An 18997-nucleotide genomic window follows, 5' to 3' on the forward strand; every position below is an offset into this window, starting at 1 on the left:
GCTTCACCATGCAAGCCCCTAGCTTGTGCTGCAGATGAAGAAACCGAGACCCAGAAACTTATTTGAGGACATAGCTGGTGAGGATCTGAACAGAGACCCCTCTTTAAGGCAGGCCTGAACTGGGGATGCACTGCTGGGCAACATCTGGAGCCAGTTAGGGGACACTTGATGCCATGCCTATGTGAGCAGGTCACCCCTGCCTGCCCTCTGCCTCCAACCAGTCCTGAACTTTGGATCAACCTAGATTCCTCCATGGAACCCACCATCAGCCTGGTGGTTTTGCCTCCAGAGAGCTCCTGGGGCTTTTCCCAGTCACCAGCTTTGGAATAGGACACTCAGGCCTCTTGCCCCAGCTGTTCTTTGACCAAGCTGGCTCTTCCTGAGATCTTTTCCTGATTATACCACTCTTCCTTGTCCATGTGTCCCCACTTCCATAGGGTGAGCAACTGGCCTGCTTTCTTCTCTCTACCCTGCCTCCACTCGCAGGAGGCAGGAACCAAGACCACAGTCCCCTCTCCACCTGCCTCCATCCAGGCCCTGGGCAGAACTGGATCAGTGCACATTTGTGAGGAAAGTAATTTCTTAGTAGACACTGGGCTAATGCTCTTTTCCCTCTCTAGAAGGGAGAACTTCTAGAAGTCCCTATCTGTTGGGAGGCAGAGAGGGGGCATGAAAGTTTTAAGAGTAGTGGGATAGCCTGGAGCAAACAGTGGTGAGCACTCTGTTAGGCAGATGTAACTACTACTAGGAAGCGGCCTGAAACCAAAGTTAGTACCTGACACAGAAGACAACTTCACGGACTGCCCACCCGAAAGGTACCACCGAGCATTCCTAATGCTGACAAACACAGAAAGTGCAGGACACAAAAGTGTTTTATTCCTAGGAATTCACAAATCTGAGGTCAGCACACACCAGTGACACCATGTCATTGGGGAGGGACACGGGGGCAGAGCCCTTTGGACCCACTGCTCACACAGCTTCACATTGGGAAAGTAGAGGGCAGGGGAGGCATTGCAGGAGGGTGCAGCCCAGTCTTGGCTTTAGTAAAAGATTGCATAGCTTGTTAAAACCCCAGTCTCTGCTTCTTTTGTTTGTTGTTTCGTTTTGCTTGGTTTTTGCCCTTAGCCCTGGGTACAGGGTGTCTGCCCGGCATATGGATAACCCAGCCCCACCCCTCCTGCTGGCTTTCCCACCTTCCCCTCCTAGGAGACACTGCTGGGTGAGAAAAGGACTGGGCAAGGGGGTGGTTGAGAGGGCCCACAGGGGACCGTTGGTCTTGTGGCTGAACCACTGGGGGCCCCGGGAAGGGTCCTGCTCTTCACAACCTCGTTGCTGTTAAGTATTTTACTTGTTTTTGTTTTTGTTTTTTTTTTTTTTTTTTTTTTTTTTGCTGAAAGGGCCACAGGAAATGTCCATGGGTGAGAACCCCAGAGGCTACAGCTCCTTTCCTGAAGTGCTTGGAAACCATACCTGCACAGACAGCAGGCCAGAAGGTGGACTTCCAGGCCCCTGCAGCCTTGGCAGCGTCCTCAGATTCGGATGTGGAAAGTGCTGGGAAGAGAAAGGAGAGAGGGTGTGAGGCTGGGCTGGGCAGAAGGCTCCACAGGGAAAAGCTAACCTCACCCTGGGCGTTTCCTAGAGAAGCTCACAGAAGTAATTACAGGAGACTCAGAAGGGGCAGGTGTCCGGTTTCCACCCTCCAGAGTCTGGATCCTTCCCATGCACCACGGAAGGCCTTGATCCCTCTCGTGATATGAATAGTCATGTAAGGACCAGTCATGCATCCGGGGAGAGGGGCTTCGATCTGCTGCTTTGGGCCTGCATATATCACTCCCATGAGACCAGGCAGCCAGCTGTGACCCTAATGTTCTGGCCTATCCAACCCAAGCCCAGGCCCTGGGGTAACAGCACCTGAGAAAATCAGGGGCCTTGGCGATCATGTCCTCAAAGTCAGCGAAGCCCAGCTTGCCATCACCGTCCAGGTCCGCTTCCTCAATGACCTTGTCACATACAAGCACTACCTCATCCTCATCCAGCTCTGACTTAGTGAGTCGGGCCAGTGTCAGCTCTAAGTCTTCTTTACAGATGAAATTGTCAGTGTTGAAGTCTGTGTGGTTAGGTGGGGTGAACAGAGATGGTCAAGACCGGGCTGAGTCCCTCCAGGGGCTTCGAGGAGGGAGGTGTCCTGTCCAGTACTGCCCCTTCCTCCCAGCTGACCACACTGATTTCTCCACCAGCGTCCGGAGTCCCCAGAGTATCTCAGACAAGAGGGGGGTCCCTGAAACCAACAGGCTCACACCCAAGGCATATGTTAAACATCCACAGCCAACAAACTAACATTTGGGGGAACCCACAAACCCCCACAAGGAGGGTGCACACAGCCACAGCCCAAACAGTTCCAAATCTGAAGCACCCTAAGAACTTCCCACTGAAGCCAAATAGTCCACACAGTGGATTCCTGAAGCCGAGGAAGCCAGGACCCAGAGAGGCCAAGTGCCTGAGTCCAAGTCAGAGATCCAGTCAGAGATGCAGCAAGGATTCTGACTGGGTCCATTTGACTCTAAGACCCACACTTTCTAAATGGTACCTCATCACTGTTGGTAGGCCTCCAGACATACATGACTAATTAACACACATGTCATGATGTATGCAGTGAGTATGTACAACTTAATCTGTCAATTTTGAAAACAAAAACAGAAGTCAAGTCAGGAGATGCAGGATCCCCCAGAGCAGTGGTTCTCAACTTGCAGGCCATGACCCCTTTGAGGGTCACATATCAGATATTTACATTATGACTCATCACAGTAGCGAAATTACAGTTATGAGGTAGCAATGAAATAATTTTGTGGTTGGGGGTCACCACAACATGAAGAGCTGTATGAAAGGGTCACAGCTTTAGGAAGGTTGAGAACCACTGCCCTAGAGAGAGGCCAGAGCAGGGAAGGCCTTTGTGCACAGAATAAAGGGCAGATTTGGGTCTCCTGGGCAAAAGGCACTACCACTGTCCCCAGAGAGCACACAACGGTTCTGTGGGCCTGAGCCGTGTGCAGGCTCACCACGATTAGCTCTATCCCCAGAGCACAGCTGCCAGCTCTGTGCACGTGGTTTCCCACGTCTCTGATGCCTTCCCAGCAAACACCCACTTGGCCTACAAGTTTCCAAGCATCACTGTCTAGGCAGAGGGTCCCTCCCACTGAACGCCTGCTGCCCACTCGGCTGTCATGAATGGCAGTGATGAAGACAGGAACTACTCTGCCTCCTCGTTTACTTAATGCCTGCACTCTGCAGGTGAAGAGAGTTGGGGTGGACAAGGACCTCTTGGACGTCACAACCCCGACCAGGGTCGGATGTAGAGCAGAAGCCCTCCAATGTAACCTGAGCTGCCCACCTCTGCACAGTGGGCATGAAGTGGGGTTTATTTCTGCTCCTGAAGGGCCTGCAGAGGGTTTCATGAAAAAGCCTGATATGTGGCTAGTGGGCTGAATAGAATCCTAGACTAATTTAACAGTAAAAACCGGAGACCTCCATGGGCTCGGCACTTTCTTCTTATAGGAAGACAAGAGTCTTTACCAGGGGCAGCACTGTGGGGTCCAAGACTGAGGGATAATAGATGAAATTTTAGAAGCTACATATATGGAGGGTGGACAGACAGGGTCTGCTTTCTTACATGCAAACACAATGTGTTGCACCATGTGTCTAAACCGAAGTCCTTTGACGTAATCACAAAATGAATAGGCAGCCCTTGATGGGCCCACTGCTTTGAGACCCCCCCAGCTTCTCAAAGGTGCAGGGAGGTTTGTGGTCTTCTTATCTGGTCCAGTAAAAGTTCAAACCCTCCTTGGGCTTCAGTGATCTGACCTGGTAAGGATTTGACCCAGGCACAGTGGGTGAGCTGTGCGGTAGCCTCCATGTAGCTATGGGAGACTTCTGTGTGACCTGCGCCCTCCAGTGGCCAGTGGGTCAGCAGGCTGGGGAAACGGGAAGACGCTACCTCTGGCATGTGAGGGAGACTCTTGTGAATTTCCCTCCCCGCCTGGCTCATTATTGTATCCCAGAAGGCCTCCTGTCTGGTCCTCAGATTTAGCTTGGCTTTTTTATTTTTTTATTTTTTTATTTTTTATTTATTTATTTTTTTTTGGTTTTGCGAGACAGGGTTTCTCTGTGTAGATTTGCGCCTTTCCTGGGACTCACTTGGTAGCCCAGGCTGGCCTCGAACTTACAGAGATCCGCCTGGCTCTGCCTCCTGAGTGCTGGGATTAAAGGTGTGCGCCACCACCGCCCGGCCAGCTTGGCTTTTTTAGTTCACAATTCAAATTTTCCCAGTGATCTTTCTAGAACACAACTGCCCTTCCCTGCCTGAACCCTGCAGTGTCCTAGTCCTGAGCACAAGACCCCGACTCCTCACAGCCTAGTTTACCTCTCTAGCCTCTCACTGACCCCTCCCATCACATCCCAAACCTTCCTCATCTTGTCAAGCCTTACTGCCCACTCTGTTGGGGTGTCTGTCCTCTTGTCTCCAGGGGACCAATCTTTCCTGGTCCTCTAGTCCCTATTCCTCACCCTAACGCCCACCCAGGGTGGGAGAGTCTTTCCTTCTCTCTGAAGATGAGTCTCAGGTGTGATTTGTGCCCTTGAGACAGGTGTCCTCGAAGAGCAGCCTCAGTGTACCCAGCACTAAGTGGATGGTCCAATGGCTCATAGGACGCGCCCCTCAGCACTACAGCTCCGCCCTGCTGCCAGCCCCTCCTTACCATAGATCTTGAAGGCATAATTTGCCTTGAGCTCTCGGGGTGCCGACTCACAGAGCACAGAGAACATGTCCACAAAGTCATTGAAGGTGAGGTTCCCCTCGCCATCCTCAGAGAAAGCCTCCACAATCCTCTCCTTGAAGGGATTCTCCTGAAGAGAAGCACAGCCATCACTGAAGTGGATGAAGGCAGCCCGTGACAACCTGTGTGTGTGTGTCAGCCTCTAGAGTGAGGCAATACTCGCAGCTACTTAATGGGTTCCTGGAGGAGTTGCCCAGGCAGAGATCAAGGCATTGATCCAGGACCTGACTCAGCAGGCGCACTCTCATGCTACACAGGGTCCACACATGGGCACAGCAAGCTGAGCAGAGCCTCCATGCCAACCATCCCATTTTTCAGAGGCACCTACACAGGCTCCTTCCTCCACACACTGGGCTGTGTCCCCAGCAAAGAAGACAACCGCTCCAGGAAGTCCTCGGCTCAGGCTAGTTCAGGCCAGACAGGTGAGGGATGGAAATAAGGCCCCAACATGTCAGATAATTGGACCAATGAAAGCAGCCAGAGGTGGTCCTGATGCCTCCAGTGACACAGCCCGTTTGTTCTCATTTCCAACACTGTCTCTGTTCCTTCCGGTGACACCAAGTCATCCAGGGCCACATTCCTTCCATCACAGCTGCTCAGCCCAGATCAGTCCCAGAAGCCTAGAAACAAAGTTCCTACAGTGCCTCACACTCTCCATGACACTCAGCCTGGTCCCCCACTCCCTCGAGGACAGGCAGTACTCTCCAGGGTCCAGCCTGTGCTCATCATCTCTCAGGACAGCATTGGGATGCAGGCTCAAGGGGACGCCATGTAGCTCTCTTACCCTGCCTTAAGCCATACATCCCAGGCCTGCCAAGTCCCACAGCCCTGTGGAATTGTGCCCAATGCTGCGGGAGTGTCCTTTCTATATCCCATGTGAAGAAATCAAGAAACCTGCAATGTGTAGGTGCGTGCTTGAGGACCCACACAATAGAACTGGCTGAGCCTACCCCACATGGCCCAAATCCAAATGAACATTCTAAAAAGACTCCCAGGAAGTTTGAGTCTGAGTTGTGCCACTAGAGATGACCAAGAATCCATGACCAGACAAGGAGGAGAGAGAAAAATGATCTAAAAGAGCAGACCAAGGACTGCCAAGTACAGCCCAGGCTAGCTACTCCACATAGGGACATGCAGATGGGCACGGGCCAAGAGCTGGGCAGTGGGCAACCACAAACCCACAGTACATCTACCAAGCCCTACCCACTTCCATAACTCTTTTATGCAAAGTGTATATTGGGAAACCGAGGCACAGAGAGCTTCAGCGGTAGAGGTTGAGAGCTTCAGTCTGGATCCGAGCCTCTACTCCCTGCCTGGGTGTGAGTTCCCATGCTCCAACCCACCAGCAGCAGCCTCTCGCATACCCGGAGCTCCGGCATCTGTATGATGAGGCTCATGGGCACATGGACGATGGGACTCTTCCTGTAGTCCATTGGGACGAGGTTGGGGGCCAGCTCATAGAACCGCGCATGGAGCCTTGGAGAGAAACAGGAAAACACTGGAGGCTGCCATCCCTGAGCCCCAGCGACCCAGAGCCACCCCATCCAGGCTTGGAAAAACTGTCCCCATCCAGGACCAAGTGACCGGCCAATAGGAAGCTGTCCGCTCTGCCCACGGTGGGCATAGCTTGGAGAGGAAGCAGGTCCTGCCAGAATCCCCGTACTGCTGACCCAACCGTGCTCAGGCCCTCCTTGTTTCCACACACACATACAGGAACCACCACCACTATCCTCTCCTATAGGAGTACGTCCTCCCTGTTCCTCAGCTGGGCAACTATCTCCCACACCTCCCTCTTTCTCCATCTCTCCCCTCCTCTCCCGCTCCCCCACCTGACCTGATTTGGTCTCTTAAGTTTTCTATGTGGTGCTGGCAGGGTGGATCAACAGGTGAAGGTACTTCCTGTCAACATACAACCTGAGCTTGATCCCTGAAACCCACGTGGTGGGAGGAGAGAGCCAGCCCCCATGAGCTGTCCTATGACCTCTACATGACTCTCTCTCTCTCTCTCTCTCTCTCTCTCTCTCTCTCTCTCTCTCTCTCTCTCTCTCTCTCTCACACACACACACACACACACACACACACACACACAAGTGCTGCACGTCAAGCCACCCTGGTAAACAAGGCTCTCCTAGAGCAGAGCACGTCCTGAATAAGCAAACAAAATAAGCACAGTGCCACAAGCTTACTCTCCAGGAACACATCTCCATCAAAGGACCTGAGGTCACAAGGACAGAGCAGAAGGGGGAAAACCCTAAAATCCTATCCTTTGGGTGAGAGGTCAGCAGACACCAGGGTGGCCAAACCAAAGCTGGGATTCTCCACAAGCGGACATTCAGATTTCCTCTGCTATTTCCTGCATTGAGGAATATTGCCCTTCTTTTTATAACAGTCCTTGCGTCAAAATGTATATTTTGCAATTCCTGTGCTTTTTGGAGGAGGCAGGGGGTGACAGGGTTTCACTGTAGAGCCAGGCCTTGCAAACCTCCTGCTTTAGCAGCCTGCAGCCTCCCCACGAGATTGCAGGCCTGTGCCACCATTCTTGGCTAACCTGTTCGCCTTTAACAGATCCATCGTGGTTTTGATGATTACATTTCGGAGTAGACTTTAACATCCACTCCCTCTGCCTGTGCTACGGGTGATGCTGGGTGCCTCTGGGAATTTGCTTACACCCCCAAAGTTGTGGGGATTGTGCAGCAGGAGCTTCAAGCCAGGCTGAGGTTGGAACTGCACCTAAACCATTCACTAGCTAGTGGGGTGACCTTGGGTAACTGGAGTAACCACAGAGAATAATTTGCAGTCAGAAGTAGGAACAGTCTATCATTTTTTCCCACTTGTGAAAATTAAATAGGACAGTGTTCATAAAACTATCTGGTAGGCCAAGGAGACAATCCTTGATACATAGACCACAGCATACTAAGGACCAAGTCAGTAAAATCAGTAAAGGACCCGAGTTCAATCCTTATGTTTTATGTTTTAAACAAAGAAAGAAAAAAAAAAAAAAAAAACATCAGGCATGATGACAAAAAAAATTGGGTTTTGTTTTAAAAAATCTTAACATTTATTTAATTTTTTAAAGATTCATTTATTCTATCTTATGTGTATGAGTGCTTTGCCTGTATTCATGTATGTGCACCTCATACACTTAGGGACAGTTGTGAGCCACCATGGGGGTACTGGGAACTGAAGTGGGGTCTTCTATCAGAACAGCAAGTGCTCTTAACCTCTGAGGCATCTCTCCATCCCTGGAAATACACATATTTAATCCCAGTGCTGAAGAGTAGGAGACAGGCAGATCGCTGAGGACCGGTCAGCCAGCCCAGTCCACTTGGTGAGCTCCAGGCCAATGAGAAACTGTCTCAAAACCAAGGTGGATGTGCTTGAAAAACAACACCTGAGGTTGTTTTCTGGCCTCCACATGAATGCACACACAGATGCACCACACATACATGTGCACCCATGCAGCTGGGCAGTGGTGGTGCACGCCTTTAATACCAGCACTCAAGAGGCAGAGCCAGGCGGATCTCTGTGAGTTCAAGGCCAGCCTGGTCTACAGAGCGAGTTCCAGGAAAGGTACAAAGCTACCCAGAGAAACCTTGTCTCAAAATAAATAAATAAATAAAATAAAGTAAAAAAATAAAATAAAATAAAAGCCGAGTGGTGGTGGCACATGCCTTTAATCCCAGCACTCGGGAGGCAGAGGCAGGCGGATCTCTGTGAGTTCGAGACCAACCTGGTCTACAGAGTGAGATCCAGGAAAGGCTCCAAAGCTACACAGAGAAACCCTGTCTCAAAAAACCAAAATAAATAAATAAATAAAAATTGGGGCTGGAGAGATGGCTTGCCGGTTAAGAGCACTTGTTGCTCTTGCAGAGGACCTGCCTGGGTTCAGTTCTCAGCACCCACATTGTGGCTCATAACTACCCATGATTCCAGCTGCAGGGATCCAACACCCTCTTCTGATGTCTGTAGGCACCAGGCAGGCATGTGGTACACGTATATACGTGCAGGCAAAACACTCAATGTACATGAAAAAAGTCTTTTAAAAAATTAAAAATAAAAATAAAATAAAAAAGTCAAACAACTAGATGGTGGAAATTTTTAAGGAACTCCACAGAGAATTTAAAACACCAAATCACTGTGGGAGGAAAATCATCTAAAAAAAAGAAAAGACAGACAGACAGACAGACCTATATCTCTGTCACCCTTTTCCCCAATAAAGGACACCAAGTTAAAAAAAAGATTTATACACGTGTCCCATCACAACAGCCAGGACCAGAAATGACAACCGTGCTACTCTAGCTGAGTGAAACCAACGTGAAAGCCACCTGGGTGATCGAGGAAGTTAATGGAGCCCTTCCTACCACTAAGGAGGCTGAAGCTGGAGGAGGAGGATCCCGAGTTCGAGGCCAGCCTGAGCTGTACAGGGTGACCCTGTCTCAAGAACAAAAATCCAACTAACCAACCAAAAACAACAAAAACCCAAAACCAAAATAATAATGATAATAATAATAATAATAATAATAATAATAATAAAAGACAGAGAGAGAAAGGGAATCGCAGGAGGGATAAGGAGAGGGAGAGGCAAAGCCAAGCCCTCATCCCAGAACCCCGAAGGAATGAAACAGTAGTACCTATGAATGTTTGCAACCAGCCAGCCCCACATAGCAAGATGTGGCTTAACTTCCTGCCTCCTGCCCGGCCCCCCCAAAAAGAACAAAAAGAAATAGACATTGGTGCCAGACTCAGACTAGAGTCAAACCCAAGTATTAATGAGATGTAACCTATGATAAACAGCATTTGAAATCATTAGGGGAAAGACAGACCCTTCTGAAAAGTCAGAAACTGATAGCCCACACGAATGCCTGGCTCCCACATGGGGTTTTAAATACATTAAATTTTTAGAAAAGAAAGGATTAAATTAAATTTTCAAATTTATTTGCCACCATTTACAAATTGAAAGATTTGTACACTGTACATCTGTTTGCCGATCCTGCTGGGGCTGGGAGCGGCTAGCTCTTCAGAAAGGATCCAGGGCCTGGCCCACTTCCTTTACTCCCAGTGCAGGTTGGCCCCTGCAGGCAGTTAAGTTTCAGACTCCTCATGTGTGACAGAAAAAAAATAAAAAGTCATTAAAATCGATTACATCAATGTCTAAAAGGTTGAAAAAATAAACAACGAAGCAATCAACTCCTTGGGGTGTCACCTGGACGGGCTTGTCTTGGATTGAGGAGACAGGGACTCCTGTCCACTCGGAGGAACAAAGTGTAACTGAGGACAGGGAAGGGCTAAGCTGTGACCCACAGGAAGCAGGGAGGCTGAAAGGAGTGGGTGGATGGGTGGGGTGAGCTGCCCACTCACCCGGTGCTTGGATGGAAGAGCTGAGCCTAGAGAGAAATGGGATCTACTGGAGTTGTTGGTGGAGGGAGCAGTTGTGCCCGGGATCATGGTTATCTGTGATCCAAATCACTGACAGAGGAACCTCCTGCTCAAGTTTCCTCCCTGCCATCTGGTCAGTATTCAGGGTGCAGGTTAGCAAGGAAACAGGCAGCTGGGAGGAGGAGAAGTGGGGGGGTTGCATCAAAATACGGGGAGGGCAGGCCAGTGGAGGCAGGGTCTGGCTGGCCTGGCTCTGCCACTGACCTGCTGTACACAGCTGGGTAGTCTTTGCTCCTCTCTGGGCCTCACTGAGATGTGAGCAGTGGAGAGAGGCTGGCCTGGTTGGGCTGTGGGGGTCAGTGACACAGGCCTCTGCTGGAGGTGACACCCCGAAACCAGCCAGGCACCAGCTGAGACAGGGTGTCCAGCTGCCTGAGAAGTTCCTTTGCCCATGAGGAGACCTGACATTTGCTTTTTTCTCTAGTGTGGAGATAAAAAAGCCGGGGTTGTGAGGAGTCAGGAACCTTTGCCCAGCAGCCCTTCATTTGCTAATGAGCCAGAGACACCCCCAAAGGCCTGTCAGACCAGCTCCAACTCTTGGCCTGGTCTTAAGCCATTCTTCCCCAAGATCTTGCTGATCTCAGTAGGATTAGTACATGGTAGGGGTGAGAAGGGGATGCAGGCCTGTGTCTTTGTCTCTGCATTCTGCCTGCCTCGAACATCCTTCTGTGGCCAGTCCTCCCTTCCCTTACCACACTCTTTACACACTCACTAGTGGCTAACAGGCACCATGCCCAGGTGCCAGGCATGGGTACAGACACTTGAATTCTCCAGGAAAGCTAGTTACCGAGCCTAGGAATCTCCAGAGCTTTGGCTGGCTTTAAGAGCATTGTAAGTGCCGGGTGGCAAGGAACGGGACCAGACTAGAAATATCGTGATCCTCAGAATAGAAGCAGTTCAGACTCAGCGTCTACACAGCAGGAAGTTAAGGAAGTTGGGAGCACACCTAAATAGAGGATTAATACGGTAAGACTGAAAAGCCCCAGAAACCCTCACTGAGGACACATCACTCTGGATAGGCTAGTCCCAGTGGTCAGATGGCACACCTTTGATTACTGCCCCTTGATAGTGGTACCAGCACCCCAGAAAGTGGGGTTCTATGGGGCCAAACCTCTCTGAGGCCAGAGAACTCCAGTGCTGTGGATGTGGGGGGAACAGCCCAGGCCTGAGACCAATTTGGGGGGCTCTGACCCCCAGAAGTGAAAATAGGGTATCCTCCGCCCACTCAAGTGACAGGACAGGATGGTAGGCTGGCAGAGGGACAGTGTCCACACAGAGTGGTCAGGATGGTGACGAAGGACAACAGGCTAGCTGGGGAGGCTGCACCAGGCTGTAGCCCCAGCCCGAGCATCGATCTCCAGGGAAACTGATCCTGAGACTTTGCTGGCTTTTAGTGACACCGGATAGCCTAGGTAGAGGGGGCCAGCAAGGGCTGCAGGTTTCCTAGCATCCTATAATGCCTGCTCACTGGTCTGAGACTGCCAACGCTGCCATCTCTCCTGTTAGGGACCCCCTCCTTAACCCACAAGGAAAGGGGCTCTCCTGGAGACCCCTGGGAAACAGCTCAGGGGTGGTGGGCATGTCTTTGGCTTTTGGACATCCTGGGGTGACAGACATTGAGGCCAGTGGAGTATTAGAGCCCCTAGCTTAAAAGACGGAGGGGGAGGGGGGTGTCCCTATGGTAGCAGGCCCCAAAAGGAAAGAAAAAAAAAGCCAGGGACCTGGAGTTAGAAGGCCATATCTCCAGACCCTGGCTTAGTGACTTGGGCCAAGTTTCAAAGTCTCATGTGTAAAGAGGGTTGGCAGGATTCTCGTGTTACAAGGTCCCAGGGAGGACTGACTGAGACTGTGCCCTAAACCCTTTATCTCGGAGTGCAGAATGCAGCAGGCACCCCATCCCCAGAAGAAGGATAAGTGCCAGGGAGCAGTGAGACCTTCAGTCTATACTGTAGCCCTGGTACGTGCCTGAAGCCCACCTGAACTCAGGTCTCACATTCTTCCTCAGCTCCAGCTCAGCCAGGCCCCGTGGCGTCTCCAGCCCCACCTCTACCACAGCCCTAGCCCCAGAGACGTAGACAAGAAGCCACACTTACTTGAGGATGTCCTTCTTATTGAAGAAAGTGCAGTCCTGCAGGAGGAAAACACACAGTGGACCTTAGAACCCTTGCAGCTCCGGGGCCCCACCCAACAACCCTGGACCCGAGGGAGAGGAGTGCCTGCTACCCCTCCTCAGGCCTCCCCGGAGGCGACAGCCAGCTCTAGCAGGTCCAGAAGATGCCTCCCGAAGCTTGTGGTCCACCCCTCTGCCACCACCAACTGGGCCCAGGATGGCAATCCATAGGTGGGGTAGGGCTGGGTGACACATATCGGGTACTTGGCAAAGGAGAACATGGAGTCACGGGTGGCCACAGTAATTTGAAAGTCGGGGGTTACGTTGTGGGAGAGCAGGGAGGTAGCTAAGAGACAATTCCAGAGACCCTCAAGAGTGGATCAACAGGATGCCTTGGCATGCCACCATAGGCACTGAGAACAGGGCCTCATGTGGGTAGGCGGTATAAAGTGGACGTCCTGGGTCGCCATGGGCAGTAGTCCTGAGTCTGGAGACTTACCGTTCTGGGTATGTGATCTGTGGCCTTAGGCTGAAGGAACAAGGGATATCACACTGAGGAGGGATTAGAGAGATGGAGGCCGAGGTGTGAGGGGTAGACCCCAGAAGAGTGGGACGGGAAGGGAGTATCTGGACTCTTTAAGGACCTGTCTGTCTGGATGAGATCCATCCATCCATGGCCTAGAGTCTTACATGATGGTTACTACACCAGGCCTAGGTGAGAGGAAGCGAAAGTGACCCAATGGGACCTAAAATGCCCACCAATGCAGGGCTTTTTCATGATCTCCTGCTGTCTGGCTCCTCTGCCCACTGTTGTAGCACGAAGGAAGAAGGCCTCAGACTCAGCAGAGCCCACGGGGCCTCCTGGGGCCTTATGCTAAGCAGAGCCGCGCTGATGAGGGGGTGAATGGACACAGCCCAGGCGTACCGACAGCCAGGCTGGCTCTGGAAGACCTGGAGCTGCTGGACACCAGGCCGGTTGGATTGCACATTGAGGTGGGCCAAAGAGGATGCCCACAGTGTGTGTACGACAGCTAGGGCTTTCCTTGCTGCCTCTGTACAGGCCAAGAGGAAGGTGGGTGGAATTTCCAGGTTCCCATGAAGCCCAGTGAATCTGTCTTTCTATGCCACCTGCTGTCTATGAGGAGACAGACAGACAGACAGACGAAGGACTCCATGCTGCCATGCCCACCTTGGAAACTCAGGGGTTTCCCCTGAAGGGCTCAACTTTGCTTTTAGCAATGGCTCCTCCGTAGGAGTCAGCTCAGGCTGGGAAGCAGCAGCCCTATCCCCACTCAGTGCATACAGAACCACCCTGTCTACCAGGACTAAGACTCGGGCAGGCTGAGGGCTCATGGGCTGGTCCCTCAGCTGTTCTCAGAGGCCAAGAACAGGCAGCACAGACAGCCTAGCTGAGCCTTCAGGAACTGACTCCCTATCTAGAGGGCTAGGTCTGCCATCTGAAGGGACCAGGGCTCTGCTAACTAACCCGGAAGGGCTGTGAGAGAACTGAAATAGGGGAAGGGGAGTCCTGGCCTCCGTCTCTGCTCCTCCTACACATACCCCGAGTCAGAAAGAAAATATACAGACCCCTCAAGAGTACTGCTGGAAAAGGGTGTGAAAGTTTCCCACGTATCCTCGCCCTCTTACCACAACTAGATTCACCTTACTGGCACTAATCTTTAAGGTATAGTGCCCAAGCCACAGCAGCAGCCTCCTGGGAATATGGTAGAAATGTAAACACTTGGGCTAGACTCCTGAGTCAAAAACTCTGGGTGGTAACGTGTACTTTAAAAGCCCTCCCAGGGGTGCCGATCCTACTAGCAAAAGAAAATTTTCACCAGAATAGTGCCACCTGGGAGCAGTTTAAAATACCTGGACCTTGCCACCCCTCAGGCTAATGAAATGGGAAGTCCTTGGGTCTTCCCAGGCATCAGTGACCTTCAAAGCCACTCAATCCTTCCAAACGTGCCTATAATAATTTCAACTACCAAGAAGGCTAAGGAAGGAGGATCACAAGTTCAAGACCAGCCTGGGGTAACTTAGTGAGATACTGTCTAAACATGTTAAAAGTGAAAAGACTAGGGGTGGGGGTATACATCAATGGTAGAGTGCCTAGCACACGGAAAGCCTTAGGTTCAATCCCCCCAGGGCTCCCACTTCACCCCCAGTCACTCAGTGATTCTAAAGCAGCCCAGGCTGAGAACCACCTCACAGCCTGCACACAATTACCAGGTACCTTGCACGAGGGACTCTAAATTGCCAATTTCATCTCATCTTCAGCACTACCCTGGAACAGTCATTATCTCCCCATTTTACAGATGTGAAAACTGTGTCTCGGGGGCCTGGACTGAGATAACTGGAGTCTTAGGATTCTGGAAGCACCAAACAGGCCAGACTGGGATCTTCTAGTTACTAGTAGAAGCCTGGAGGTCATTTCCATTAAGACGTAACTCTGCCTCCAAATGCATGTGCCACCTATTCCCTCCTCTCCAGCTCTGCCTGGCATCTGCTTCCTATGTACCCGGACTGCCTACGGCAGTGGTCACGAACCAAGCCACTATCTGTCCCATCTGAAGGAGAGGTGGCTCCTGTCGGACTCTGCCAGCCCAGCCTGAGAATGGCCCCACCAATTGCCATTCGGCTGGAGGGCTGGCTCCAGAACGACCTTAGTTGATCCCCATGACAGTCCTGTGACATAAGCATATCTGGAGTGGTAAGGATTCCCACCATAAAAGAGGGAACCTGGGCCCAGAAGAGAACACCAATTCGTTAACTCCCATAGTGGTAACTGCCCAACTCCAACTCGAATCCAGGACTTCAGAATCCCTGTGTGGAGTTCTTTGTCCTCCTAGAACCGTATGTTATGTTTGTGTTCCTTCCTTCCTTCCTTCCTTCCTTCCTTCCTTCCTTCCTTCCTTCCTTCCTTCCTCAAGCCTCTTCTGTGCCTAGACAAGGCTTCACAGGAATTGAGGAGTACAGACAGCAATATTACCCAGTAGGAAACATTCAGTGGCCAGAGGAAGGACTGGAGAGGTATATATGTCATAGGCCCGTTGAGTACTCCCAGGTGACTGGACCAGGATGAGGTCAAGGAATCCTTCCTGAAGATGTGAGGCCTAGACAGACTGTTGGTGAGGAGCTAAGACAACACCACCAGCTTGACTAGAAGCCCTGCAGAGTGCCTGGGGCTTCGAGTAGGAAAAGAGGTTGGAGACCAGCTGAACCCAGACCAGGCTGGGCTGAGCCCTGTTCCAACTCCGTTCAGTCATGCCAAGTCACCAGAATTACCTGGAGAGAAGGCGGCTGTACCTGTGCGTTTGGAAAGTTCCCTAACTCTGGGCATAGTGTTTATGTTCGCACATCCATCCAGGTCCAATGGATGGCTTCTTAGGGTTCCCTACAGGGGCCTGGCTAGTACATAGTCAGTCCAACTCTCTGTCCATGATTTTCAGTGAGGCATATGCTGCCTTTGGAAAGAAAGATGAAGGAAGTGGGGAAAGGAAGTGGGGGCGACAGAAGGACAGAAAGAAGAGAAGAGGGACGAAAGACATGACTACAAGGTCTGTGGCTGGAGTCAAGGACCCAAGGAGGGGAAGGAAGCTCCAGTTAGACCTCTGAGCCCAGGAGACTTCCGAGAGCAGGCCGGGGTCCAGTTCTTGAGATGGAGGAGGAGAGCTCAAGGTAAGATGCAAAGTAGGCTGAGTCATAGGGCTTGTTTTGAATTGAAAGCGCAGGCTGAAGGGCAGATAGCTGGAGTGGCTAGAGGCATGCAGTAGGTTCTGGGGAGGGCAGTGCGCCCTGTGGAGGGGTGAGGAGGATGGGTGTGCCGTGCACGAAAGTGGCCTGGGCAGCAGCTTAAACTTTGGGAATCAGTGGCGTCTGAAGAGCAGAGAGCGGGGCATCGTGCCTGGGAAAGAGAAGACTGTCAGCTGTGACGGTCCAGGAAACCCAGGCTTACTGGGAAGAGGGAATGTAACTCCAGTGCCCCCACTCAGCCCTGCTGGGCCATGCTAGGGAGCCAGAGGGAAGGAGATGTGAGGCTCTCGTGTTTCATGGCTCTCATTTCTCTGGCAGGGTCTAGCTGAGTCCTGGCAAAGGATCAGAACTCAACACTGGACTGGGTCTGACTAGTAACTCAATGCCAGGCTGGTCTGAGTGGAGATGCAGGCTCCCCACCGTCACCAGGCCACTCTTCTCTTCTGGGTTTGGGGTGCTTGCCTGCCATCTACCTCCACCCAGAATGCCCCTTAGAACTTGCTGGGCAAAAGTCCTCACTTCCCAAGGCCCTGTGCAAGCTCTGCACTGTTTCTGAACCTTCCAGTCAAAGCAAGAGCTGTCTTCCTATTGCCCTGCCCTGTCCCGTCCACTAGGACTCTTCTTAAGCACATATTCCATCACTTGGGTCACACTGGAGGTAAGGTCTTCTTGCTAATTGAATATTCATGAAGGTTACAGACATCTAAGGTAGGAATACCGGTGAGGAAACAGTCCTGCCCAATCTGTTTAGAGGAGACAGAGAAGAAACTTCACAGCAGGGCCTTGGAAGATGGGAGGCACTACTTAGAGACGTGAGAAAAGCATCCCATGCCCAGGAAACTCCCTGAACCTGGCCAGTGTGGAAACCGACTGAAGCAGATGGAGTGCAGGGTTCAGGATGTAGTAGACTCCTGGGGAGACTACAGCCGCCTGCCCTGTCGAGGTGAGCTAGGCAGCTGGGCAGGACTCTGGACCCAGCCAGGGAATAAACTTTCCTCCTATACCAAAAGAAAAATGTTCCCATGGCTGGGAGTTTGGGGATCACTGACATGAATAGCTAGCTAGCTCTGAAACTGGAAGAATCTGGGGCGAGAGTGGCTACTGGAACCACAAAGTCAGTTAAGAGATGCAGCTATGTAGATTCCTTCCTCCAGTTATTTTAATGCTAGAGCCACAGAGAAACCCCCAACAGATAAACAAAACCCCAACCTGCAAGACCTTTCTGGATGGGGGTCATGCCCAGTGGGCTGGGAGGAATCGCTGGGGTCCAGCCTGAGAGGGCAGGAAAGAAGGTTAATGAGGGAGAGAAGGGGGTGGGTGAGGCGCATCTGACAGAATCCTCTAATTGGAATGCTCTTATTCCCCGGCCTGGGAAACTGAGGCTCATCGAGGGGAAGTCATCCACCCAGGGTGACGCTGCGCGCTGAAGGCGGCGGCACGGTTTGAACCTCAGTGACTCCGCTTTCCAAGCGAGGCCTTGGAAGAGGACAGAGGGGAGGACTACGGGGGCCGCGGCGCGCCGGGTTCACCTGGTAGTTGTCCAGCTGCTCTTCAGTGAAGATGGTCTGCTTGTTCCCCATGGTGGCCGCGGCGTCGTCTCTCGCCCTTTGGAGCGTCGCTTCCCATCGGCGGCTTCTGGAGCCCCGAGCCCGGCGCCCGCGGCCCTTGCCAGCCTGGCGGCCGGCAGCGTCGCCAGCCTAGCCTGGCCCGCTCGGCTCGGTCCCGCAATTCAGTGGGAGGGACTCAGTGGCCGGGGCGAAGGCGGGGCCTGGGCGGGCCTGAAACAGGGGGCGGGGCGAAGGCTAGGGCGGGGCCAGAGGCGGGCCTGGGATGGGGCGGGGCCATAGGCGAGTCTGGGGCGGAGGCGCGCCTGGGGGAGAAGGAGGCGGAGCCTTAGGCCAGTTTAGACTGAGCAGGCAGGTGACTTCTCCTAGGGGACAGAAGCCTTCTCAGTCTATGCTTCTGCAGCGCATTGGGATGGCCAAGCGGTGGCCTCGGAAGGCTGCCTGACTCCTGGCCGGCCACTATCTGTGCCTCCTGTCGCACCCAGCACTTCTGACCCGCGGGATCGTGCCTGAGGACTGAGTGTGATAGAATTGACACAGTCCTGGAGCCTCTGATGGGATGTGTGGTCCTAGATTGAGAATGAGAATATTATTGAGCTTGGCGAGGTCACAACCTACCTCCCAAGTCAGGTCCGTCTTCAATATTAAAAATTAAAAGAACCAAATTAAAAGTTGAAAGCAGAAAAAGGAAATTTTCAATGTGGCCGCATTGGGAAGAGGGACTAAGAGGTCCAGAGAACCCAAGTCTGCCTTTGGAATCCTAAACTGAGATTAAAAAATTAAATAGAGGGCCAAGGATATGCACATCTAAGCAGTCTTGGTCAAGGTATGGTCCTGCCCACCCCTGACCCAACATTGTATTAAATCTCTTTCCTGAAGTCAGAGGCAGGTGGATTGCTGTGAGTTCAAGTCCAGCCTGGTCTACATAGTGAGTTCTAAGCTAGCCAGGTCTATACAATAAGATGTTAATTCAAAAAACCAAAAATGGAAAAAGTAAGAAAGTATCCCTTTCCAGGAGACAAGTTCCCCCTCTTGCTGGTACATTTTCCTTCTCCCAGGATGAGATTTCTGTGGAAATTCCCATTTCTTTGGGGTCCTTTGTTTCAGGAGTCTGATAGACACAAGTGTCTCTTTAGAATGTCTTCCTTTCTGCAGGCTGGTTACAGGAGTATCTGAATCAGGCCTAGCTTCTGCCACACGGGTTGACCTTGGACAAGCCCTTCTTTGCCAACCAACCCCGTTGCAGAGGAGCAGGTCTGAGCTCTGAAATTCTCTTGGAAGGCGGGAAATGTAACTGAGTT

General features: G+C 51.8%; 1 protein-coding gene across 2 annotated transcripts; it reads right to left on the reverse strand.

The window, feature by feature from the left end:
• Positions 1-854: 854 nt before the first annotated feature.
• On the reverse strand, positions 855-17880 carry Cib2 (calcium and integrin binding family member 2). 2 transcript variants are annotated; one of them, XM_059266914.1, is made up of 6 exons: positions 17661-17880; positions 12359-12393; positions 6194-6305; positions 4752-4896; positions 1912-2107; positions 855-1551 (listed from the first exon to the last, which is right to left on the reverse strand). In XM_059266914.1, the coding sequence occupies exons 1-6, from the start codon at positions 17709-17711 to the stop codon at positions 1530-1532; spliced, it is 561 nt and encodes a 186-aa protein (XP_059122897.1). In that variant the 5' UTR covers positions 17712-17880; the 3' UTR covers positions 855-1529. The 2 variants fall into 2 exon arrangements, with proteins under 2 accessions (XP_059122897.1, XP_059122896.1); XM_059266913.1 differs by having other exon boundaries at positions 4752-4899.
• Between the last annotated feature and the right edge of the window lie 1117 nt (positions 17881-18997).

This window comes from Peromyscus eremicus, chromosome 7 (assembly GCF_949786415.1).
Source record: "Peromyscus eremicus chromosome 7, PerEre_H2_v1, whole genome shotgun sequence".
NCBI lineage: Eukaryota > Metazoa > Chordata > Mammalia > Rodentia > Cricetidae > Peromyscus > Peromyscus eremicus.

Bases quoted from the DNA above. Each gene is read 5' to 3' on its own strand.
- Cib2 (XM_059266913.1), bottom strand. From the start codon at position 17,711: ATGGGGAACAAGCAGACCATCTTCACTGAAGAGCAGCTGGACAACTAC. The intron at 4,900-6,193 runs GTATGCGAGAGG...GCTTCTCTTCAG, and splicing joins TACAGATGCCGGAGCTCCGG to GAGAATCCCTTCAAGGAGAG. The intron at 1,552-1,911 runs GTGCTGTTACCC...TTCTCTTCCCAG, and splicing joins AAGGCCCCTGATTTTCTCAG to CACTTTCCACATCCGAATCT.